The 26,047-nt window shown below is 38.7% G+C and overlaps 1 protein-coding gene across 7 annotated transcripts in view; it reads left to right on the top strand.

Moving 5' to 3' along the window:
• The window catches only part of ST7L (suppression of tumorigenicity 7 like), a 42,574-nt gene that overhangs the window by 6,505 nt on the left and 10,022 nt on the right, over positions 1–26,047 (top strand). For 5 of the 7 annotated variants that reach the window (XM_068918157.1, XM_068918164.1, XM_068918163.1 and 2 more), the window contains 9 exons: positions 287–384; positions 1,043–1,157; positions 3,006–3,078; positions 3,849–3,951; positions 7,049–7,199; positions 7,368–7,460; positions 10,964–11,103; positions 16,664–16,751; positions 17,271–17,815. In XM_068918157.1, the coding sequence (XP_068774258.1) occupies positions 287–384; positions 1,043–1,157; positions 3,006–3,078; positions 3,849–3,951; positions 7,049–7,199; positions 7,368–7,460; positions 10,964–11,103; positions 16,664–16,717 (827 nt within the window). In that variant the 3' untranslated portion in view covers positions 16,718–16,751; positions 17,271–17,815. Of the gene's footprint in view, positions 1–286; positions 385–1,042; positions 1,158–3,005; positions 3,079–3,848; positions 3,952–7,048; positions 7,200–7,367; positions 7,461–10,963; positions 11,783–16,663; positions 16,752–17,270; positions 17,816–26,047 lie in introns of those variants that run through there. The other 2 variants (XM_068918159.1, XM_068918162.1) reach the window with 2 other exon arrangements.

The following is a 26,047-nucleotide window of genomic DNA, read 5'->3' as shown; positions in this document are numbered from 1 at the left end:
GACAGCACTAGTAATTATTTTATGTTTTTACACATGGTTAGGGAAGAACAGGTTGCTTTTTTTTGTTTTGTTTTTTTGAGAGATTTGTATATCTTCATGTTAGAGGTGTACAAAAGATGATGACAGCAATCCCAAATGTATCTTTTACTATTTTGCCTCTACAGTCAATTGCACCTAGATTATCTGCTTTGAAATATTCCTGTTAGAATGCATGTTCATGTTTGTTTGTTTTTTTTAAAAAGGATCATAACAGATAGACTAATTTTTTCCTTTTTTTTTTAATCAGGAAGAGACACCAATGTATTAGTCTATGTGAAAAGGAGGCTAGCTATGTGTGCGAGAAAACTTGGAAGAATAAGAGAAGCTGTAAAAATGATGAGAGATGTAAGTAACTTTAAAAAAGTGTGAGCAACTCCTGATGTTTTTTCAGTCGCGTCCAAACTGATCATGTAAAACTCCATTTCTAGGCATCATAGTGACTCTAATGGAATTATTTCCCAGGGAGATTTGCACATCATGATGGATTTATTTGTTGGGGGATGATGACGACAATTTTTTGGTTCCTGTATCTAGAAATTAAATTTTCATAATATATAACGGCATACGTTCACAGTTTTGTTGTCAAGTTTGCTTCATGCTCGAGTCAACGACTAACTTGTTAAAATAGCCAAACTTTGCACTTCTTCATATTTTTCATTCTTACCTTTTGTTTGCCCAAGGTTTATCCTAAGTTGTTATTACATGGAAAATACACTGACCAAACCAGCCCACTGGGAAACATGCCAATCTGGGCTGAAAGTATGGTGTATGAACACCTAAGTGTACTTGCCTTCCAGTAGATGAATGCAGGCAAAAAAAAAGCGACCCCTTTAAGGTAGGGGTGGTGCAACACTTTTGGTAGTATGCCAATTTCTAACATTGCAAAAGAACAGAGCATTGAAAAAGTTTAAATTATTATATTAATTTTTATTAACTCTTTCAGAAGTCCAAATAAAAAAACTATGTAATCATACCTAATTTATTCTTCTGTATTGGTTTTCAGTTAATGAAAGAGTTTCCGCTGCTTAGCATGCTGAATATTCACGAAAACCTTTTGGAGGCACTGCTGGAATTACAGGCTTATGCAGATGTCCAGGCGGTTTTAGCGAAGTATGATGGTAAGTGATGTCTGTTTGGAAAAATACGGATATATTTATGCATAATAGTATAGGTGAAGAGGCAAAGTGTGTCCAAAAGCCAGATGTCTACCAATATCTGAGCTAGTTGGCTAGATTCCCCTCATCACCCACAAAAAGGCACTTTCAGAGCATGAGCCAAGTTTTTCCATTTAAAATGATAAGCTCAGATGGAGTTATCTGAATCTAGGCAAGCTAAATTACATACAAATTAAGTATTGCACTCTTAAGTTACCTCTAATCCAGCAGCAGATCTTGAAATTCGCTTTGCCTCCACTGAGGGTGTGCGTGTGTTTTGGGTTTTTGTTTTTTGTTTTTTGTTTTTTTGAATCTGTTCTAAATCCCTGCTATGAATAGTTATGAATAGTTTCATCACCTTTCTCAGTCACCCCATAGCTCCCTTAAAAGATTTGATGTAAATAGACTGAAAAAGGTAGTCTTCCCTTCTGTCATCCTCTGGTCTTGGTCTGATGATTCTGTAATACTGAGCCTGCTTGCCAGAGGTTAGTGTTGTGCAAGCTTTGCTCCCTTAAATGGCAGTGGTTTCGTTTCGCTGCCTAAACTGGGGTGTTTCAGGTGTTGTACAGGCCTAGACAAATGTTAATAAAATAGGTGCTTACTTGTCCCCAGAGTTTTGCCATGTAGCTAACGTCCGGGTCATTAGCGTACCAAGTGCTGCTGCCAAAACTGTCTCTTCAGTCGCCTTCAGAGTGGAGAGACGTAGAAGCAGTATTTTGTGGCAAGCATTCCATGCCCTTTAGAAGTCAGTGTTCTCTGTTGTGTCTCTGTTCTTTATTGCTTCAGGGAATCGGAAGTATGATGTTCTTGCCAAAATCCTGTGCCCCTGTGTGTGGCCACTTCAGCTGCGTGCTTGTGTTATTTGACCATCCATACTCTACTGTATGGGTTATTATTAATTTAACAAAACCATTTGCTCTTTCCCCAGGATGTCTTTATGTTAATGTCAGAAATTGTGACCCTTTCTTCCTTAAGAAAAGGGTGCTGATATTTTTTCTAAGCATATGGAAAAATTAATATGAGCTTCAAAATTTCTGTAGCCTCCCAGTGCTTTACTTGAAATGACAACCAGACTTCTAGTAGGTGATGGACAAGGCCAGGATGGGATTTTCAAAAAAACACAAGAGCTATCTTGCTATACACAACATGGTACTTGGGAATGGGACCCGAGGCATTGCCTGCTTTTAAAGTAAACTTGTACTGTGGAGTGCTAACCTCCTGATTTATAATTGTCAGCTCAAACTTGGCCTCAGAGGTTGTCGTACAAAGTATAAAACTAACAGATACTTTTCCCACTGAATTGGATAAGAATGGAAATTACATTTTCTTTTAAAAAAAAAAAAATTGTTTTCTACCTGTCTGTCACGTAATTTTTTTGGTCAGCTTCTAGTCAGTGTCTCTTTCAGTATTTTGTGAAACTGTTGGTATGCAACTGCAAAATCAGGTGAAGATTAAAAGTTCATTTTAAACCCCCATGGGTTAATACAGGGAAAGTACCTTGCTCTCAATGTGTATTTATGCATGTATCTCTCTTTAAATCCAGTTTCAGTGTCTTGGTATGTTTAGAAGAAAGAATTACTCCTTCCCACCTAACTACAGCTCTGAGTTTTTTTATCCAAGACTGACTGGTCACCAGAAGACTGTGCATAGTGGCTAAGAATTTCAGGGTTTCTAATCATAGCTGAAAAGTTCCAGATGTGACATTTATTGTATGGCATAGACAAATAAAAATCTTTAAGCTCAAAGGAAGTGGTTTTAAAATGTTTGTCTTACGTTCAAATGTTACAGTTTAATTATTTTATTTTATCATAGATATTAGTCTTCCAAAATCAGCAGCAATATGTTACACAGCAGCCCTGTTAAAAGCCAGAGCTGTTTCAGAAAGGTAAGCAAGCCCACTTGTGAAAAAAGTAATTTGTTGCTAATCTTGGATTATGCTGTAAAGTATGAAATAAAAAGGTCTAAATCCAACGTGTAGTGCTTATATATCTAAAAACAACAGCTGTGTATTTTTTTTATATATATCTCTCTCTCTATATATATATCTCATTCAGTAGTTTTTATTTCACTTTTCTCTTAAAAATAAACTTTACAGGCGAATAGTTAGTATGCTCGCTCTTTGTGTAAAATCCAGGAGAGTTGAACATAATTAAACAAATTTTTAAGCATCCTTAAAATTAATACAGGTAAAGATATTATCCAAAAGCACATGTCCGCACATGTACTTTTCTATAAATTAAGTTTTCAGTATTTTGCTTGTGGTGTTCAGCAGGTTCTGGGTTTTTTTTTTTGTGTGTGTGTGGATTAGGTGCTAGATATTTGTGGAGGTTCACATTGACATTTCTTTTTCTGATCTGTTTTCTCAGGTGATTCTAGCTTTTCCTCCTTAAAAGGTCATGTTGCTTATAAAAGACTGGGAACTCAGTTACCTTAGGAGATTACATGAAGTTTCTAAAAGGTTAACATACCTTTGTCATATTGGCATGGATGGCAGTCAAGATACCTAAATTAGCCTTTGCACTTGTTTGCTAGAAGGGTTTATTTCTCATTTTTGATAAATCAGTCAATTCTTAATGAGTTCCAACCTTAAACAAACAAACAGCTGGTTAGCGTTTATCGTTTATCAACATCCTTCAGCATGGGTTTTCCCTTCAGGTTCTCCCCTGAAACTGCCTCCAAAAGAGGGCTTAGTACAGCAGAAATTAATGCTGTGGAAGCAATTCACAGAGCTGTGGAATTTAACCCTCATGTTCCAAAGGTAAGAGTATTTTATTTTCTGTTGGATTACTTTATTTTCTTCTGAGAGAAGTCATCTTATGTTATTGTCTTGTTGTTTGAGTGTTTCTAGCCCTGTGTTTTCTTGAAGTTGGTTATTACTCCAGCGCCGGAGTTGTTTGTATCAAAAATGTTTGGCCACAATTAGTCGTTCATAATACGTGGTGTTCAATAGTCTTGTTACAAAAATGTTTAAATGCAAGTTAAGATTTTCTAAGCTGCTGGAAAATCTGGTAATTTATTGCTGAAGGCCCTTTGTTGGGTAAGCTAAGTATTAATAAATATAAACTTAGGTCTTTCAAATCCCTGAAGCCAAATTAAATCCAGACAATAACTACTCATAATATTTCAAAGTACTTCTTTTTTATTATATTTAAAGCATGCTCCCAGAACTCTGGTTATTGAAAGATCTACAGTCACTTATTTTCTTCATCCCTATGTAAACAAGATCATGAATCTGTACTGTTACATGCTGTAACTTAATGTCTGGTATTACCTGAAGGAGCCAAGGTAATAGATTCCACTCAGCATTGTGTGAAAATAAAATCTTTTCTTGCTTCTTACTGTGCTAGTATTGGTGATGCATTCAGTTTGAAGTCTTGAATGTCAAAAGTTGGCTTAGTTCTGGAGCTAATCCTCTAAAAATAATCATGGAGTCCGAATGACTATCGCTGTGAAGGCTTGAATTATCCAACCACTCTATTCTGTCTGCCTGTCCAATCTAATAGAATGTGCACTGAGAAAGCTAATTGCTGGGAGAAATTGCTGCTTGTTTGCATGACTGATCAAGAGCGTAGCAAGTTCATTTCAGACAGTCTCAGACAGATTTTTCTTTTACCCTCTGCCTTTAGGGGAAGAAGATTATAACGCATTATCATTATCTAAAAGTTCTTTTATTTTATATATCCTTCAGTTGTTTCAGGAGCCTCACATACCTTTTTAAAGGAGTTAGATAGCGTTTCAGGCAGTCTGCTTGCAAAATATGTTTGGTAGTTTTACAGACAATCAGGAAAGTGATTCTAAGTTTCAATAATCTGATCTTCTTTTCTAGTTGTATACATATCCAGATTTCTTTTCCAGTTTTTTTTTTTTTAATTACAATAGCTCCAGTTGATAAAACTGCCAGGCAGAATTTTACTGTTGCTGGTTACCTAAAATATGGTCTGTAAAACGTTCATAGTCAAAATAAACAACAAAAAAGAGGAGAGGAAGGGCACAAACAAGTGAAGTAACTTGCCCAATATGTTATAGTGGACTAGTGAGGAAGAAAATCTAGTTTCTAAATTTGCAGTCTATCCTCTCCTCTGGATTAAAAATGAATGAATGTGAAGTATAAATCCCTTTGTTCTTGTGTCTAATGAAAGTAATTGTCTCTGCAGATAACATCATTTTGCGTAAAGAAAATAAAAATAGTGTTTATTTCTTTCTTCCTCCAAGTTATGCTTTTACAAGGATGGCTTTTGTTTGAAAAGTTTGGAAAGTATTTTATGGTGCTACAAAATGATACTTTTAAGCCATTTCAAATGGGAGATCTGTAGTTACATTTTGATAATGTGCGAATCATTCTTTTCCAGTTATCTTCTGAGTATCTTACAAATTTTAATTGGGTAAAAAGACTTTCTTAAATCTGGAAAAAAAAAATTTTAATTCGTGCTAATACCTTGTCCATTTTATGATTATAAAAAGGACATTAAAATCTTGCAGATCCTGGAATTTTTGCTGTTCGTGTGGTAACACATGGGTGCAGAGACAGCCAAAGTACAGAGTTTAATATTAGTGTGTTAAGGCTATACTTGCCATGGGGCTTCATCACCACTGCTGCATTTACATTCCCTTATTCTTTAAGCAGTTAGTACAACTGAAAACTAGGCACTGTACAGAGCATGAGGAGTCAGGTCAAAGGTCAGATATTTGAGACCATTTTCCCACAGCAGCCCTGTGTGAGTGATCCTTTACTGTGTTAAAAAAAAAAAGAGGATTAGAGAGGATTAGCAAGAATATTACCCTCCAGAGTGTAGGCCCAAGGCACTAAGAGAAGAACCTAGCCAGGCAGTAAATGTGCTTTATTTGGCCAGGGCACAACCCCTACCACATTCCTTCAAGAATCTGAATGGGAAAAGTTAAGTCCTCAAACTGGATTAGTAAATAATCTCATAGTTTGTGGCATCTGCTGAAATAAATCGGTGAGTTGGCTGCATTCTTACACTTTGGGAGACAGTCAAAGGAATTGCCAGCCACATTGATCAAAGATGTGGATTAACTTTGGCTGTTATTGAATGAGACGCTATATTCTAGTATTTACTTATGAGTTGTCTTCTCCTAGAGCCGAAGCTATCATTTCATGCTTCTAAAAATTACTTATCTGTTTCTAATAAACTGAATTCAAAAGGAACATCCCTCTTTTTTTAATATACCATGAAAAAACAAAATTGCATATCCTGTGTTTAAAGGGAAATGGAAAAGTTATTAATTCTTGTAGTCTTTGGCTCTTCTATGTATTGTATATTCTGCTCATGTAGGGAGAAGGCTAAAACTGAGAAAATCTGAAATCAGAGATACTTTGTGGTAGCACAGCAAAACCACGTTAAAACCAGGATTTTCTGAATTTTGCTTGATTCTTCTTCATTTTGTTAGCATACTGGCACTTACCACCAATTTCTGATTTGCTACTGATACTTGAGAACTAACAAATACTTAGCCCCCTGCATTGTTTCACTGATAAAACAGTAAAAACACCAGGGTTTTTATTAGCCTAAACTTGCAGCTCACTGGTATTGTACCAGCAGCACTATATTTAATGCATCTTCTACAAAAATGTTCGTGTTTTGCCTCATAGTAGATGCGTTTTTCCTGATATTCTGTATGTGAAAATCCCAGTTTAAGAGCCTTATACACCGATATATGGGTTTTTTTTTTTTTCCTTTTCCCCTTCCTGTGCAAAGGGATGCTTTTTTCAACAGATAGAAGTTGGTCTCTGTGTGATGTGCTCTGTTATGCCTCAAATAATTCTTCGTGTTTCACAGTTAGTAAAGATTTAAGAATGTTCCATGTAACAAAGTGCTTTCCACTTTTACTTTCAGTATTTGCTAGAAATGAAAAGCTTAGTTCTACCTCCAGAGCACATTCTGAAACGAGGGGACAGTGAGGCAGTAGCGTATGCTTTTTTTCATCTCCAGCACTGGAAGAGGATAGAAGGAGCTCTAAATCTGCTGCACTGTACGTGGGAGGGCAGTGAGTATCTTTGTTTTGTTTTTAGTGGGTTTTTTTCTTTTCGGACAGTATCCAAAATCAGCAGTAATCCCTCTGCCTTTATTCCCCTCAATCACAGTTGGTTCTCTCTGTGGGAATCCAGTTTTTTGGTTTAGCTATAGATCTCATGTTGCTCACTCTTTTTTTCAGCATTTAGGATGATCCCATACCCGCTAGAGAAAGGCCATCTTTTCTATCCCTATCCGAGTTGTACAGAAACAGCAGACAGAGAACTGTTGCCAAGTAAGTGGTTTCTAGGCATTAATGATGATAAAACATAACCTAAGGAAGTATTCAGTTTGCGTTGTTTTGTATTTACCTTATTGTGGTTTCAGGTTTGAGCTTCCCACGAAGGGGATTCAGCTAGTTATTGTTGTCCCTCCCAAATGATCCTTAAGCACTTAACATGTGCACGAGGATAAATGTTAGCTTGATTCTATAATAATCTATTAGGCCCTTCCAGGAGGAAGCTTCTGTGTATGGTACATTCAGCCTATGTTTTCCCAACTTTGAGAGCAAAAAAAAAAAAAAAAAAAAAAAAACCAGGACCAGTCCTTTAAATCACTTCTTTTAAAAGAAGTCATAGATTTGGTTACTGTTGCAGGGGAGCTGTTTCCTTTTAGCAAGCTGTTTTCCAGTCTTACTTTCAAGTATCTGGCAGAACCTGTTTGTGATCTTAAAGTCCTTGGTTAATCTATAGCCTGAGAGACTATTGATTTCTGTGATTAATTTATTGGTATGTATTTATCCACTGCACAGTATGCCTCCTGGAATTTTTTATCCATTTAGAGCACCTTACGGATTTATACTAACACTTGACACTGAAGAGCTAAGTGCTCTTCAACTGCCCATTACCTCAAGATTACTTTATGCAAGTATGAGCCTGCATGATCTTTTTGGTAAGGCAACCTGAAAATAAACCATTAGGACCCTTCCTCATTATGTCTGAGAAAGTAACATTAATTTAGATAAGAATTAGACTCTTAACTGTATGTGCTAATAGAATTCTTTTAAGGTGAACTTCTATATCATGAAGAAACACAAGTCCCAGAGGACTGTGAAGGGCTACTGCAAAAGTACCACCAGACCCACTGAGACCACAGCTGTGGAAAAGCAAACCTACACATACGTATTTCTCTTTAAGTGCCTGAAGTTATATTTAAAATGTGTAATTTAAATTTGCCCCCAGACTGCTTTAAATTACTCATTTCTCACTTATGCAGGATATTGCACAAGGAATTCCTTGGTTAGTGACTAACCCTAAATTGTAGACTTCCCAGCATAATTAAACACCAACACATGCACATATTTCAACGCGATCACTCACGCATTCCTGTTATGTTTTAAATATAAAAGTACCCATAAATAAAATCATCTTAACACTTTTATTGCACTACTTCCCCAAGAAATTTTGACACTTAATTTTTTTTAAACTTATCTATTTAAAATAATGTTGGCCAAATTAATGATTCAAAGACCCTGAATTGGTCTGACTAGTAACAATTCCCAAATGGCTGTGAATATATAGAACTGTTTTTAGTTACCCTCATGTATTTTGGATGTGATTCTAATATCTCAGAGTAGGAGCAAGGGGTATAAAAAGAATACTTCTCTCTGTCTCTCTCTCTCTGTCTCTCTCTCTCTGTCTCTCTCTCTCTGTCTCTCTCTCTCTGTCTCTCTCTCTCTGTCTCTCTCTCTCTGTCTCTCTCTCTCTGTCTCTCTCTCTCTGTCTCTCTCTCTCTGTCTCTCTCTCTCTGTCTCTCTCTCTCTGTCTCTCTCTCTCTGTCTCTCTCTCTCTGTCTCTCTCTCTCTGTCTCTCTCTCTCTGTCTCTCTCTCTCTGTCTCTCTCTCTCTGTCTCTCTCTCTCTGTCTCTCTCTCTCTGTCTCTCTCTCTCTGTCTCTCTCTCTCTGTCTCTCTCTCTCTGTCTCTCTCTCTCTGTCTCTCTCTCTCTGTCTCTCTCTCTCTGTCTCTCTCTCTCTGTCTCTCTCTCTCTGTCTCTCTCTCTCTGTCTCTCTCTCTCTGTCTCTCTCTCTCTGTCTCTCTCTCTCTGTCTCTCTCTCTCTGTCTCTCTCTCTCTGTCTCTCTCTCTCTGTCTCTCTCTCTCTGTCTCTCTCTCTCTGTCTCTCTCTCTCTGTCTCTCTCTCTCTGTCTCTCTCTCTCTGTCTCTCTCTCTCCTCCTTTTTTTCCTTTTTTATCCCTAATCCTTTCCTAACTTATTTTGCGGCCTTTTGTTGTGGTGTTTTCTAAATTACATTGCTCCCTGTTTTGAAAATCAGGTGAGTTTCTTCGTCGCATGAGAGCTTGGCATTATGCAGTAGTAGACTGCTATTCCTTTCTTTGCTCAGTAAAGAAGAGTGCATTGCTATCATATGCTATCATAAAGAAGTAGCAGGGCTAGTTGCTTGTTGAGAAGATGAACTGATAATCTCTGGGATATCATTAAACATCTCTGACTGGCATTAGACATAGAATACTGTGTGTTCTAAATAGTTGTGTTCTAGAATCACAGATTTAAAAGCAAAGCAAAAACCAAGCCCCCTTTCATTAATGCGTTATAGGCAAGGGCACAAGTTGCTTTTGCTGGGGTTGCTTTTATAATAACTTTTTTATGTGCCAACATTCAGAAACAATACCTGGGAGAGTGAGCTGTCTTTTTTTCTCCTCAGACTTCGGTCTGCTGCATGTTAAAAGCCAAAAAATACAGGTACAAGATGAAAAACTAATACAGGGAAAGCAAATAATGAAGACAATTATATTTCATGTCTTCTAAAAAGACTTCCCTAAATTTTGCTTTTGTAGATTTAAAACCAGCTTGTGAAGAAATATATGCAACCCTTTCATAATTATTTTATCTAAAGAAACCTTTTTTATTTAAAAAAAAATTCAGAATCATTGGTAAAATGTCAGAACTGCAGGTATTCAGAGTCTGTAAGTAATTGCAAATTCACTAAACAGATCCTCAGCTAGTAAGCAGTTTTAGTGTCTTGAGTGCTGAAAGCTCCATATGCGAGCCCCTTAGGCTGTCTAATCGCCTTCTTTTGATTTTGTTACCATAGATTGGAAATTGCATGGAACTGTTATGTACAGAATTTATAACCTAGTGCTGGAGCTGTTTTCTTTGAGGTCTGCTCTGTCAGCTGGTTGAAAAATTTACTGTAGTCTAAAAACTACAGTTTATGGAAGTTTTATGGAGCTACCTTGTGTGCATATATGATCTGATGGTTGTTTTGGAATGCTCATCCACCTTAAGTTCAGTAAATCCATTAAAATAGGAGAGGCAGAAAAACTAAAATATCCTTGAAATATGCTGTTCTCTTTAAATAATAGAATTAATACTTCAAAAGTTTGAAAACACCTGAATTGTTTAAATTGGTCTAGGTAATTTGTCTGGAACGTGTATTTTGACAGCTTGTAAATTTTATAGCTCTTCCCTCTGTCCTGTTAAAAGAGCAGGTATCAAAAACTAAGCCTGATGAAATGCTTTAAAAATAAATCCCATGCAAGTGGAAAAGACTGGGAAAAGAAAGCTGTGGTGACTGTTAACAATGAGCAAAGGCATTTAATGTCGGGGAAAATTCTTTACAAGTCTGGAAATTTCAAGTACTGGGACCTAATGTTTTGTGCTGCACAATAGTTGTGAGTCCACACTTGCACTTTCTGTAGATCTAGAATTGAGAGTATAATTAATTCAGAAATCTATCCTATTCATTATCAAATGTCAATATTCTTAATATTTTCCTTTCAGCGTTTCATGAAGTCTCCGTTTACCCACAGAAGGAACTTCCCTTTTTCATCCATTTCACAGCAGGCTTATGTTCCTTTTCAGCAATGCTTGCCCTCCTTACACACCAGTTCCCTGAGCTGATGGTCGTTTTTGCTAAAGCTGTAAGTATTGTTTCTATCGTGGGGCTTGCTTAGAGAATCTTTGGAAGTTCTGAGGTCCATGTTCTGCGGTGCTGGAGGCTGTAGTCAGTGCCGTGCTCCTTAAGGTGCTGTGTGATTTATGTGATGCTTAATAGAATTGGATTCATAGCTTACCAGAAGACTGGGATTTTTGTAGTGTGTGGGATTTTTTTCCCTCCCTCTTCTTTGTTCTTGTTTGGTTTGGGTTTTTTTGCTGATTTAATCAGGTTACTCCTGAATACCCATTGAATGCAATAGAACTCTAGCTTCTACTGTCTCATTGACTTGATTTTTCAGCTTAAAATTCAAGCTGGAAGTAAAAAACTTTTGCATTCTGATTTAAGAGGCTTTTCCAGGAGCCAACAGGAGTTAAACCCCAAGCCTTGAGAATGTTTAGATTGTAAACTCTCTGAGGCAGAAACTGTTTAAATCTTTATCTTGTATCATGTTGAGGACATTGTGCATAACAAATAAAACTTTGCACATTCTCTGTAAGCCGTTTAACTTGCTGCTGCTTTTTGTTATCTTGCAAAGGAATGCTCTACAGTGAGCAGTGATGGATGCTCCAATACTTACAATAGCAATTGTAAAATCTTCCTGTAAGACATGTTATTGCATGAAAGTTGGAAATCAAATAAAGGCCTGTAACTTTTTAAATGTATTTCCATTTTACCACTATTTCTCACATCTTTGCCTTTTAAAAATTGGAGATGTCAACATCCGTGTAGCAGATGTTTGCAGTGTTTCGCTACGTGTCTGCTCAGTGCTTGATACAGGAGGTGTTAGAGCTTGTATAGGAAATTTAGACACAATCATTTATCAAATGATAACTTAGCTGCTTTCCTTCTGTTATATGCATTATTACTGTGCTGTAAACAGGGGTGCTGGTCTTCTAGAATTCTACTTAGGCAGTTGTTACATTTTAAAGGTGCCACTACAGAGAGGCTTAGTAATCATGACTTGAATTCTTCCGTACAGCAACTGTTTGGCAAATCTCTGCAAAGACAGTATTTTGTGCGATTCAGTGGAATGTTACTGAGATCCACTTCACTTGCAGGACACAGAAAACTAGTGAGAGGATGCTGCCTTGTCCTAAAGAACTTAGCTATGGACAGTTTGGACAGCAGTAAACAGCCTGGTTTTGAAAGTGGCTAAAACTGTTCCATTTCAGAATGAATGACAGGCTTTTTCTGCCTGTGTTCTTGGGATCCTTCTGAGACCCATAGAAAAGTACATAGTGATGGGTTAGAAAGCAGCAATGTTATTGCAGCAGTGGTTATGTTGTGAAACATTTAAGTTGTTAGAATGCAAAAACATAGTTCTTTCCCTTCACTTAACCAATGGATTTTTACAGCAGAGTAAGGAAGAATCTACCTGTGGAATTCAAGTTCGGAAAATTTTCTTCATCAAATTTCATAAAAATGAGATTGCCAGTGGAACCCAGCCTTTTGTATGCGGTGGTACATATTGTAATGGTCTTTTGCAGTTGCAGTATGTCATTGTATTCAAACAGCTGTTTCCTTGGACTCTCAAAGTTCTGCTGTCTTACCTCAACGAAGAGAGAAAAACTGCATAGGCAGTTTCTCCTCCCCTCTTCTCAAACTAAACCGTGTAATACCTTTGGCCTTTATTGAACTAAGGATCTATAATCATGCAGTAGAGTGGAGTGCTAGCTAAAGAGTACTAAACTCTCAATGCGTTATTTATTCAAGCTGTGCTAGTCAAAAGCCGGGGTGAAAGAGATTCTGCTTTCTTGCTGCTTTAATGCACCAGGTAACAGAGACCTAGAAAACAAGCCTTTCTTTCTTAATAATACATTGTTCCTAAAATGTTGGCTTTGCTAGTGATTCTAGTCTACAATGTCCAAGTCATGCAGGTCTGAGAATGAGGGCCCCACTTCCACACAGTTCTGTTGATCTTTATGTTGGAAAATGTAGTTGGACATGCCAGTGACAAATTTCAGTGCTGCTCATAATTGGCTGGCTTCATGTAACTAGGGTCTAACTATCTGCTTGATTAATTCTGTAAGGACTGCATTAGCAAAGTTGTATGATTTCCAAAGAGATACAAGGTCAAATGTTATGCTAACAAAGAATCGCCTGGTGAAGTTCTCCCTGGGTTTCTTGAACCAAAAAAAGACTTTGTACAAGTTAGTTGGCTTTGCATAATGGCATTTTGAATATCAAGTGACATGTTGTCCAAACGTGGAAAAAAAACTCACAGGGTTTGTTCATTTGGCAGCGTATTTATTTCACTTATTTTCTATAGGGAAGAACAGCTCAAAAGATGATCAGGAAGCATGCATATCCCTGCATAATTTTACCAACCAATTGACCTTAATGTCAGGTACAGAAAAAGAGGTTCCTGCCACTCGGTGTGCTAGCTTAGTGCCAGCAAAAGCAGAGATTACCTCTTGAGATAAAGAGAGGACAAGTGAATTCCTTGTTAACCTACTGAGGTTGACAGCTGAGAGGAAAACACCACCTTCCACTATTCTGCTCTTTCTTCTTATTTTAATTATTAGATTATTGTACTCTTAATCCTGTTCCTGATGTCGTCTTCAGCATTGTTCAGAAAGCTCATAAGAAACAAATATATTCAAATACCAAACTAATATATTCAATTTTATTCTTAGATTGTTTCAGATCCTTTGCAGGCTGTTTCTGTATTTTAACTGTTGATACTACTGTGATGACTTCTAATGCTTGATAACACATTATCTTCGGTGTTGTGGAGGTGTGTGGCAGTAGCATCTGTATGAGTTTTCATGCTGAAAACAGAAGTTTGCCTTTTCGTTCATGACCCCTTCTTCCCCCCCCCCCCCCCCAAACATACTGCAATAAAACAATTATTTGTTGTATCTAGTGTCATGCCTGCAGGTAATTTCAATATTTTAAGCTTTTTAAAGTAAAAACTGGTTTTCATGATTTCAAGTGTTTTTAAATATTTTTTGTAACTTATTATCTTGACCTTTATCTCAATCTATTACATATAATGAGATACTTAGGGAGCTTTGGACTCAGTGAAAAAGTGATCCAATAATTTGTTGGAAATTTATTTTGTAATTACTGAATTTCCAACAAATCCAGAGCATGGTTGTAGGAATGACAATTTCAAAATACAATGTATATGGAATTTTTCACTATAATCTCTTTGAATAACTCAAATCTAACTACTTAGGTTACATTTGAATTGTTTGTTAATCAAGCTGTTGTTTCCAGCAATTGAATATATCTTAGGAGTTGCACGACTCTAAAGAGCTTTAAAAAGTTGAATACCTTTCTATTGACCAGAAAAGTCTGAGTTTACATATTTTCATTTGTTAGTGCTTGAGTTTGTTTCCCCCATAATAAATCACAGGGGAAACCTTGGCAAATTGCTAAAAATATTCCAAGTGGCCAAAAATCACAAAGAAGCATTTACTAGTTCCAATGTATACAATCCAATACACCATCAACAAAAGTCTTTAGCACTGGCACCTACTCTGATTCAACTCCCTTTGAAATTGTTGGCAGTCTTTCCATTGTATTCACTGACCTTGGGTTCAGGTGCCAGAAGGGTTTTAGTTATGTTTTATACAGGTGGAAGGGTTTGCAGATGTTAGGGACTGATGTTTCTAGAAGTACTGATCCAGCTAGAGCCACCTGTGGTTTTATTAGTTCTCTTGCTACTCAGACTTCTCAGTTTTAATATCCCTCAACTAGGGGAGGATGTACCCTGCAAGCCAGTTTAGGTGATGACAATGGAATATGCAGCAGTAGAGAATGCAGTATGAGCCACAAAAAGAGTGCGTACCCTCTCAGTGTATGTTGTAGTTAAGAGCTCGACCTTGCAGTTTTTTCAGATACGTTTCTGATCTCCTGGAGAATCCCTCTGTTACCGATAATCTGGGGCTGCTGTGTTTCTTAAGCAGTTGCTGTTCAGGATTTTCTCATTAAGTTACAGAAGGGAGAAGGTACAAATAAAATAGATGACATGAATGTATACAGTTCACTGTGTAAGCTGAAAAATATTCTATATTCATCTAAAACAGTTTCTGTCAAAACTGCAGACAAAAGTATCTGATTCTTTTTGTATTTCTGTGAATTTTTAATAACTGCATAGGTGGAGACCTGGGTAGTTGCGAATAAACTTGCAAAAGTGATGTTGCACAATTCCTTCTCTAACGTCACATAAAGACACCAAAAAGTCTTCTCTTCAAGCAAATTGCGGATGCAGAGTGACAGTAGGCGCTGCAAGCAGTCTTGTCAGAAGTGCCTGAAAACGGCTAGCGTGCTTGCCTTCAAAAGAAATATTTCCCATTTTATGAGTCCTAATGTCCTTTTTCCAATATGGTCTGTTGGAATAGATCATAATTAGTTAACATTAAATTACTGAAAAAAATTGCAGCAGCGTTCTAGTTGAGAACCAGTGTTCCTACTGAAAGCACTTCCTTGTGCGGTGAATTGGACTAGATCCTAAGACAATCCATGTTCCAAAGTGTTTGATATAGATTGCTTGATATTTTCACAGCAAAGTAGTAAGTCATGGGACTTAAATTGGTTAATTTTTGTGATTACAAGATTAGGAGAAAACATTTTTCATGGTGGTTGTTCCATAGCTACCCATTAGAGCATTTTTTGCTGTTTTGCTGATAGCAGCCATTGCTAGAGACAGAACATGGGACTAAACAGACCCCAGTCTGGCAAGTCCTGTTTTCTGTGATGCTCTGCTTTGCTTTCTGAGCAAATCCCCCTACCACTTTCCCCAAAGCTCATTAAGTGAGACTGGAGAATTAAGTTTTTAGCCAGCTGCTGAACTTTTCATATTTATAAACACTTGAGTCTTTTGCTTATCTAAGAGAAAATGTGTATAGTTTGGAGATGTGCACTTCCCTGCCAATGTGTAATGAGTGGTTCTACACTTCATAGAAAAAAAGCCTGAAGTTTCCTGTCACAGCTGAGTGTCGATGCCAAGGGCAAAGGTTTCTTGCCTCGCTAATCTACATCTTAACTCATGCACTTAATGTGAAGGTGCCACACGCAAACAGGCAGGGAAGAAGCTAGCTGCCATGAAAAGCTCCTGCACTGTTGTGAATGTTATGTTTTAAAAGCTTTTTTAATGTAATATTTGAGGTTATGATATAAGCCAGGAGGGCCAAAGTAAAGCCCTCAAAGTAAATGAGTTCTGTCATTGCTGTCTCATAGAAAGAGGGTTTGTATGAGGATAACATGAATCCCAACTGAATAATTGGGGGGATGGGTTGGGAGGGTGCAGGGGAGTTTGCACCATTTGTTTTAATCTAATCTTTATTTTTGGAACTGTTTAGATGGCATCTAGAATACAGATCCTGTCGGGAAGCATGGGCTCTCCTTGCTGGATTGTCTGTTTGGTCTTCATGTGCTTGAATCAATGACCTATAAATAATCCATGACTGAATAATTAAGAAAATAATAGTACCCTCCTTCCCAGTCTGTGTAACACTGAAGACGTAGAGCTTAGAGCAGCTGGAAGAATTGTAGCATGTAGCAGTGCTATCCTAACGCATCCTGGTTGTGCCTAGGTATTGCGAGTTCTTTGGCCTGTGAGTGCTCCCAGCGTTCTGGCATCCAGCTGAGAGTGGACTGTACCCTCCCTCTAAGCACAGTGGGGTGAGTTAATGATGTCTGAGCCCTGGCTTCCCAGAGCTGCCCCCCACCCTTGAATTTGACGTGGGACTCTACTTTGTAGTAACGCACTATAAGGCGTTATCACGGTCTCACTGAAGCTATTCTGTGACTTTTAAGTGCTATTCAGATAAAAAGATGTGCAGTTAAAGCAGAGAGTTTTAAGGCCCAGTTCTGTTCCCCAGCCTTCTTGTTGTCTCATCAGCTTTAAATAAATCTCAACCTTTATGCCTCCATTTACTAAAAGCAAAATTGTAGTAAAGCTTCATATGTGACAGATGTTGAGGGTTCGGTGTTGTCCTACAGATGATGATTGAGTCTCTGTGTATGTAAATCTACGTTAATATTTTCTACAAGCCTGGCATCAGTACTGAGAGAACTGTAGTTCTGTATTGTCTGGAGGAAAGATGCAGGATGTCTTTGTTCATACCTTAAGCCTAAAAAAGTATGTTGTTTTTTGAAATTGAGTTCATTGTTGTTGTTGTTGTGTTCTGTTTCTTCCAGTTCTTTGGGACTCCTCTTTCACTCTTCAGCTTCATAATGGAAAACATTGAGGTCTTCATACTGTCTGTTCTCTGGCATCAGCTGACTCCAGTTTGACTGGAGCCTGCTTTTCATGATAGTTCGATTCCGTTGATCTCATGAGCATCACCTCCAGCATCCACTGGGCATGGTTAGCTGACATCTGGATGGGGGAACAAGGAAAGCTGTGTTATTCAAAGTGGTATCTTTCACAGGCTTCCCCACTGGTAATGGTGCTTAATGTTATGAATTTATTTGACCTTAGAGCCTGTAATCGTTTAAGGAAATAGTTTTTGTTGAGCAATATCTTATTGCTCTCTTAATCACTTGTATAACCAGAAGCTAATGCTTCCTTTGTAAGAAATGAAAGAACACAAATTGAACAGATGTTTTGAGTATTGACACTTCCTTCTCAGCTGCAGATGCAGAACATAATTGGCTTCAATTAAATTTCGTAAGCCTTTTTCAAAATATTTGTTAACAGCAAAGTATGGTTCCGCTTTCTTTATTAAAAGGTTGCTTCTTAATACATTGAGTACGTTGGCTTCTTAAGCAGTTGTTTAATATAGATGACACTGTACAAACAAAGATCTGTTTTTTTCCTGTATCCTGGTAAGTTTGCATCACACAAGGAAATGGTAGTATAAATTCCCCTATTTCATATTATTATCTCTTTAGATTTAATTGTACGTCTTCTGTCTTTCAAATCCCTTTGCCTTGAAGAACTAGGAGGTTTCTGTAACTGCCAAAGTGATTGTGGTATCTGCATGGGAGTCTCCTTGGGAGACTTGAACTTTCAAGCGTTAATCTGAAGAAAAGTACTAGCATTGTTGATACCAACACTTGAAGAGAACTGAGATGAGGAGCACTCTTCAAAGGAATTACTTGCTGTATGGACCAGCCACAAACGTTTGTTTAGAGCAGAGGTGAAATGATAGCTGTGGCAGCCAAGTGGCTTGAGGTAACTGGTGTGACTTCCATTTTCGCTCTCCTCCCGTTAGAGAAAATGTCTACTTCACGTTTGTGTCTGCTACTTTGTATTGAAGAAGCAAAGTCATGTTAGCCTAGGCTTCTTAAAATGGGGAAATCCATAGAAAATAGCAGAGGCTTGTGGATAAAAGCTAATTCCGGGCACATGAAAAGTTGTAAATCTTCATATATTTTTAATAGCCACATGAAGTTACTGATAAGGGCTAAGGAGATTTTACATGCTTAAACTTCTCTAATTTTCATGAATGAGTGATGTAAGGTGTGATCTTGAGGGCTTCTTTGAAAGGTATTGTAAATGACTGCAGTTTCTGAATCCTGTATGGAAGAAGCTTACTGTATCCCTTACCTGTTAAGATATCTTTAGTAGTACCTAAGTCAATCAGCAGAGGTAGTTCTTCATTCTGAAGCTATTCAGTTCTTTAATGGAAGCAGGACTCATAAGGAAGAGAGGATATTCTAATGAATACAGATAAAGTATTCCTTAATTCTGATTCTCTGAAAGTTGTCTTTCTGTACACTTTCGGCTTCTAGTACTCTCTCTTCTGCAAGCTTCCAGCCAAAGGATCAGTTAGCAGGTGCAAGGAGTGGAGTGGTCATCCCAGCTTTTAGCAGAATATGAAATGAAAATGTGCAATACTTCGTATCTAAGGCCGTTTGCATTGTCCCGTAATCTATCTTGACGCATAAGACTGAGAATAAATTTGCCAAATCCTTCTTTAACTTGTAAATGAAGGACTATGAAGCAGACAGTCACCTTTGCATCTCATATAAGTATAGCTTATTTATTACTGCGGCCAAGAGGAAACACACACGTTTAAGTAGAAATGTCATTGATGCTCTCCACTGTGTTTTTGTATTAGCTGTGTTTTAATCCAAGTTAAATACTTGCATTCATTGAGAAGTCAAGAGGGAAGTCCTCTGGAACGGTACTACCAAATTTTTTTGAGTTGCCCAACTACTAGTAGGTAATTTTCTCAACTTTCTTTCCAGTTGAATGTAAGCCATTGGGGCCATTTCTCACTGTGGAATCATTCTGGTGATTAATAGATATGTTGTGTTCATGTAACTTCGCTTCTTGGTCTGCAGGGGCCCATAAGGTAACCAACCTAATGCTTTTTAAAGTTGAACATTTTCCAGCGTTTGTGTGGGGTTATAAATGAAGCACTGCCTCCATGTATCATCCCAAGAGCTGCTTTCTTTCACTGTCCTCCCCTGACATAACAGTAACAGAAAGGGGATGGGCTTATGCTGAAAGTATAGCTGGCAACAGTCTATGTAATGAAAATCTTCTTGCCTTTCCAGAAGTGCCAGTAATTCTTGAGGCAGGAGGAGCTCTGTATGATTTTCTAGCAGGACTGTGCATACTTTATAGGAACATTCCTTTGCCGCTTAAGAGCAAGAGCTCACTACCTGATCTGTACCATGGTAATATCATTTCAGTCCACATGCAATTAAGTTGTGTATATACAACAAGTCAGTTAATGACTCAGGAAAGATAAGCACTGATTGTTGCCATTTCCTGGAAACAAGCTGTAGAGTAACCTTATAGTCATTGGGATGGCAAAGTTCCTTTTACAGAAAAGTGTAGTAGACTTCTCAAATTTTCATTCAAAGTAGCTAGTAAAAGTCAAAGACCTTGAAAAATCAATGTTTATTTGTATACCTGTTGCTAATAAGTGTATTTGTAAAGTAGGATAATTATATTTTTTTGATTCATACTGGCAGAAGTAGAGTTTAGTTTTTTTTTTTCTTTGTCACTCACACTGTCTCATAACATCTTATGACAAATCCACTTCTTTCAGAATATCTAGGAAGAGGAATGCTGCATTTCTTCCAACCAATCTCTTACTGTTCCATAAGCACAATCTCTAAAAAAAAGACAGGAAGAAAGAAAAGAGGGAAATGCTTTCCCAGGCACTAAGTCTATTGATTATGAGACAATTAGGTGGCTAAATTCTTGTGTGAATTTGCCCTGTCTTTCCATTGATTTTAATGAAAGGCTACTGAGTGTCTAAATATGGTTTTGGTTCAGGGCCTTTATTGCACGCACATCTGGAGAGATCACACAAACATGATTTGCAGTGTTATTATTGAAGGAGAGCTTTCTAACGTTGAGTGACTTTAAATGAAGTGGAAGTTTAGTTCCCAAATGCTATTGGGTAGTTGATGTCACTTAGACATACAAATCCCTTAAGCCTAGCAAATGTCTATCAAGTATAGTATTCCTATATACCTATTTTATCTGAGGAATTATTAAGTTTGGAAAACTGTCTGCCACAGATTCAGTCTGAAACTTTGGCCCCTTTATGTAAGTAGGAGTGTTTCAATCCAATATATCATAACAGATATAGTGGTCCTACCAAAGGTCTACAGTGGCCAGTATCAAATGCCCAAGGTAGAGTGTAAAAGAAAGACAAGCGTGAGCGTGTAGCAGTGTCTTTAGAACACTCTCCAACCACTTGTAGTGCAGAGACTTCTCCACCGGGAGTAGTGTCCTTATACGGAACAGCTTTCAAGGGGTAAAACTTTCCACTCGCTAACTTGGTACCATAATAAAAACTTAGAGCAGTGGTGTAGTAGTTTAGATTAATATGTGTTTCTGGGGAACAGGATCTGCATGAGGCAACACTAGTTTATTTGGGCTTATCAACAATATCAGGCCTCTAGAGAATGAACTGTCGTCCAGTTGGTTACCATGCGGTGTGCCTTTCATTCTTTGAAACTACAGATAGATGTTGCACTGCTAGCTTTTATGCGTGGTATGTGGCAACAACTTCCTATCCTGTCAAAAACCCCAGTCACCAAGGTTATGTTGTCGAGTGCATCCTGGAGGTGGTCACCTCTCAGCCCTGGCTGCTGCATTGAAGTGATTCTTGGTACAGCTTTATTGCAGTTTGGTTTCCCTTTATTGCATCTCCTTCAGTATTGGCCAGGCTTGTTTATTTCCCACCTCCCTATCCTGGAATTGTTGTGAGGGTGACAAGGCTTGTAGATCCATGACTCTGAGCAAGGCAGGGTTCAGAGGTCATAGTCAAGACCATTAATAACAAGGTGCAAACGGCTGGTTTATATGTAATGTGAAGCTTTTTACTTATTTCATTTTTGCACTTTGGGGGCTCTGTTTGCTTATGGAGCGCTTGGTGTCTGGTACCTATTTAGGCTGAGAGCAGGCAATTGGGTTCCTTCAGGCCTTCAGAGGAATGCAGCAAATTGTTCTCTGGTGTTGTAATTCTGCTGGGATAACTGGAGCTTATTTGTCTCACTGCTTATTAAATGCATACTTGTCTTGAGGTCCTCTTTTTTTTTTTTTGAGAAACATTGGGTGAATCCCAAGGACCACAAGTGAGAGGAGGATTCCAGGGGGAGGGGGGAGAGCGCCTGCACCTCTCTATAAACTGCATCATCAGCCTTCAGTGCCAGCGGGCTGAAGAGGTTAAATAAGAGAGCAAATTCCCTCAGAGAAAAGGAGATGCGCATATGGGGTTCTTACAGCCATAAATTAGTTTTGCCCTTTCCCCCCTGCCCAGAGAATGACAGGCTAAGGGGAAGTGCACCTCCCAAACTACTAATATAATGGGTCACGTAGGTGGGAGCCATGTGAAACTATATTGAGATTTTAGACTAGGAACAGCTGTGGAGGTAGGGAGCAGATGTGTACTGATGCTATATCCTTAACAGAGGACAGTATTGGTAGCAAGGTCAGAGAGAGCAAGATGGAATTCATATTCTACCAGCCTCTGAGTAGTGCCCATCTTTATATGCTCTGCTGTCAAAAAGAAGCAGCAGACTCCTTATTTTTCCTTTCTATGGTTAAGTCTGTATTGCTGCATAGATGGTATGATGCTAGCTATTCTGATCTGCTTATGGGTCAAAAATATCTCCTAAACATCAGGTCACACTGACAGTAGCAACAGTAGTGTTGGGCTTCTGTGCTCAGTTCTGCGGTCTCAATTCATCTAACTTTTAATAAAAGATGGATAAAAAGGAAAGGCGCTTCAGTTGCAAGATCTTGTCTCTAGTCTCCTAGTGATTTGCTCCCTTTCTCGAGCCTCGTAATTGAGGCATGCTCTGCATGCCCCAGCCCTTAGCGCTGTGGAAATAGAATGGTCATCAGGGATGCTGCAAATGTGCTGGGAACCTTCCTTGTCATTTCCAACTTTAATTGGTGTGTCTTACTTGTTGTTAGACCCTTGGATGAGTCTGATTACTGGGGAATGCTATGTAACATACCCGCACTTACTATGTCAGTGAGGGTGCTTCCATGAAGATGAATACGTTTCTCTGTTGGGGATCTTCTTGCTCTGGTTATTTCTGGCCAATTACATTTTTCCTTTACTCTGGATACATTTAATGTTACAATCGCACCTTGGCCTCATCAACTCAAACCCTTCTCTTAAGCAGCCTCTTGATTTCCTTTCTATTCTGGCTGTAGGCTATCATCAGTTATAAAACAGTGCGACAGCGTATGACTATTGTATTCTCCTATACTGACTCATCAGCTGAGATTTCAGAGCAGTAATCCCCCTGCTGCTAGTTGGAGTAGCCCTCTGTGACTTGCGTTCAGTAATAATGGATGAGTACGCTCCCACACAGATCTTGACAGATTGTGCAAATGTTAGTGGAAATGCCCCGATAAATCTGTCCCTGAGATTTGGACCTGATACAGGAAGAGCATGGTTATTCAGATAACCCACATGCAACTTGCTATTACTTGAGAAAATGGCCGGTAGCCATTGGCACAGGTACTTGATCGAAGCCTGTTGCATAAGTATAAATGTGATGGTACACAGAAAGGGTCTATGACAGTGACAAGGAGTTTTTAGGATTGAGACATAACTGAACAGTGTGTACCCTCTGGATTGCAGTAGGTCACAAAATTAATATTCCTATCAGTACACCCATCCAGAAAAAAGTATCTGCTGTCACCTGGGCTCAGGCACTCTCTCACTTGCACATGGTTTAGGAGACAGAATGCTCTGATGTTTCCTGTGTCTTCTACCTCTTCCTCCTGTGTGTCCTGTCCAGCTTCTTCAGAGGTAAGTTATTCAGAAACTCATTAAGCAATTAATTCTGCTCCTTGTCTTTGGGTTCAGACATGCTTGTGACTGGAGGATAATTAGAGCATGATCTTCCACAAAAGGTTGCCCATACACTTCAGGCAAATTACTTAAGAGGGGCATGTGAGTGGAACTGAGTATTCTCTGACAAGACTCCAGCCTTCATAAACTTTTATAGATGGAAAACATCTGTTTTCTGAAGATGACTGCACTGACAGAGTTTCAGTAGGCCTCATTTGTAAGACGACATGCAACAGCCTGAATTTCATTGAGCCTGCAAGTAGAACATCCTCCAGCTCAAACACTGAAAGTTGGCTCTAGTTAACCAACATATTTCTGATTCCTAGGTATTGTGCTTTTGCTATTTGCTTGTTAATAAACAAGGAGTGAGCATTGTCTCTGTGAGGCACCTGTGTGCTGGCAAGTGAGGGAAGTTGAAGCACAGAAACACCCTAAAACTCCACATGCTGTGTAAAGCATGTATGACTGTGAAAGGAGGTTATGTAATGCTTGCTTTGTCTGTCCCTAATTGCATCCCTCGGCGGTAAACATAAGTAGTCCAGGACTTGGCAGCCATGGGTTCAGCTGCCTGTGCTGTACAGGCTTCCAGGTGTCTTGACAAAATTCTTCTTTTCACTATGCCTGTTTACTTCATTCTCCCAAATGGGAAATGGTTCTCTTCTCCCTTCTTCTGTCTTGCATGTTTAGGATTGGAAGCCCTTTGCAGAAAAAACTGTCTCACTTTGTCTGATAGAATCAAACTAATTGAGCTGTATCCACAGCCGATACTCTAGGTACTACTGTAAAACTGGTACCTGCTTCCAAAAACTTTTACTTTTCAAGTTGATTGCTGTAAATTGGAGTTTAGTCATATCTGTGAAAATGGGCATGGTTAGAGGGTTACCTTTTCAGCTATAAAGTGATAAAGGCATCCTGCTTTCATATCTTGATAATGATATAGTTTGCAGCCAGGAAGGGAGGAAGCCAATAAACCTAAGACAATCTGTCCTCGGGACTTCTTGCTCCTTCGTTGTGAAATGTTGAACGTCAGCATGCAAACAGAAGAAATATTTTAGGACCCTAGCAGGAGCCAATGATTAAGGTGTCATTCATCAGGTGGGTCTACAAATCTGCTAAGAACTAGTATTTCTGCTGGAAGAGAATTCCCAGAAGTTTTGTGGAGGGAAAGAAATGTTTATCAACAGCTGACCCTTGGGTGTCAGGGCACTAGGGTCCTTCTCAGCCTATTGAGGGTCTATTACTCTGGGAAAAAGAGGGAGGAGAGGCTTGGATTGATTGCAAGGGGGCAGCATTTTTTTTTTTTCAAGTCTATCTTAAATTGATGGTAGGTGGAGCAGTAATGAAGATAAATGAGAGCACTCTTCCCAGTGGATTAGACTGCATGCTGATGAACGCTGTACTACAGCAGGCTTAAAATGCCTTTGGCCTGGTTCAAACCTCCTCCCTTTCACCTGCTAGCATTCCTCTGACACAGTCTGGAGACGGAACAAATCTTTGAAAATTGCCTATCCTTGAAGTTCAGAGGGCTTTGAAGGGCCTGAGGTGAGACACAGGAGCCTCCAAGATAAACATGAGCCTGATTGCAAGTTCTGCATGAGCAGTGAGAAAGGAGGAAAGGTACTGTTGAGCCCTCTTGTGCTTAATCTACGCAGAATTTAAAAGGATTTCTGCTTCATTCCTGTGAGAAAGGAGACACAGACAAAGGAGAAATCAGGTCCTCATTTGCCGCAGCGTAGCCTATGAAGGTGGGAGTTGTCATTCTTCAAGCAGTACTGAGGCTCCAGGGTGCAGCATAAGCCTTGCTTCCTGTTCTTAAACCTGATGTGCAGGAGGCAGGTGACTGATATTTTAAAATGACTGACTTTTAAGTGGGCTGAAATGCTTGAGTGAAAAATATAAAACAAAGGAGTTTAGGTGCCTTTGTCCAGTCCTGTAAAATGGTAATAATAAGATTTAAGAGCTGCATTGGATGAAGAGTTTCATAAAAGGCCTTAGCATTCTGGAGGGCAAAAATACAGCTTGTACGCAGGTGTAGTTGCATTACCATAGAAGTTCAGTTTCACTTAAGAATTACAGGTGTACTGCCCTATTAGTTGCAGCACAGGAGCAGTCCGCCAAGCTTTGGCAGCACTGCTGTTGAGTTCACGCTATTCTGAATTGCTGCTGCGCTTTGTACATAGTTCTGTTAAAACTTTACCTTTTTGCTTGTTCATGGTTTCGCAGAAGCTATGCTGAAGATCCTTTTTCCGCATAAGCGATCTCCGTGGTCTGTCTGCTAAAGAGTAAGGCACTGCAATCTGCCCCAAAGGCAGAGTCTTTAAATTCTTTGAGCACTTCCTGTCAAAACAGTTTTCACTCACCAGTTAAACCTAATATTTCCTAGGGCCATTGGGTAAAGTTCTGTCTCAGAGGTGGCACTTCACTCTGAACAGTGTGATAGCCAGCGGTAGTTTAGAAATAGAATAATCTTCTTTGGTTTAATCCCATCCTGCTGCTTTGACTGTTCCCTCAAACCTTTGTGCTGTACAGCCTGCTCAGTTCCCTCTGTGCATACATCTCGCTCCCTGACAGTAGAAAGCCTCGAATTATTGGGGAAATTCTACAGCTCTTCCAGAAGCAATAGCAATGTAAAACCAGAACCAGAATTAAAAATATTTACAAGTGAATGTTAATGTTGACTTGTCCTTTCCC

The sequence above is a fragment of the Struthio camelus genome, chromosome 24 (genome assembly GCF_040807025.1).
Source record: "Struthio camelus isolate bStrCam1 chromosome 24, bStrCam1.hap1, whole genome shotgun sequence".
NCBI classification, from domain to species: Eukaryota; Metazoa; Chordata; class Aves; order Struthioniformes; family Struthionidae; genus Struthio; species Struthio camelus.
Note: the sequence above shows the minus strand (reverse complement) of the source record. Positions and strands in the feature narration are given on the sequence as shown.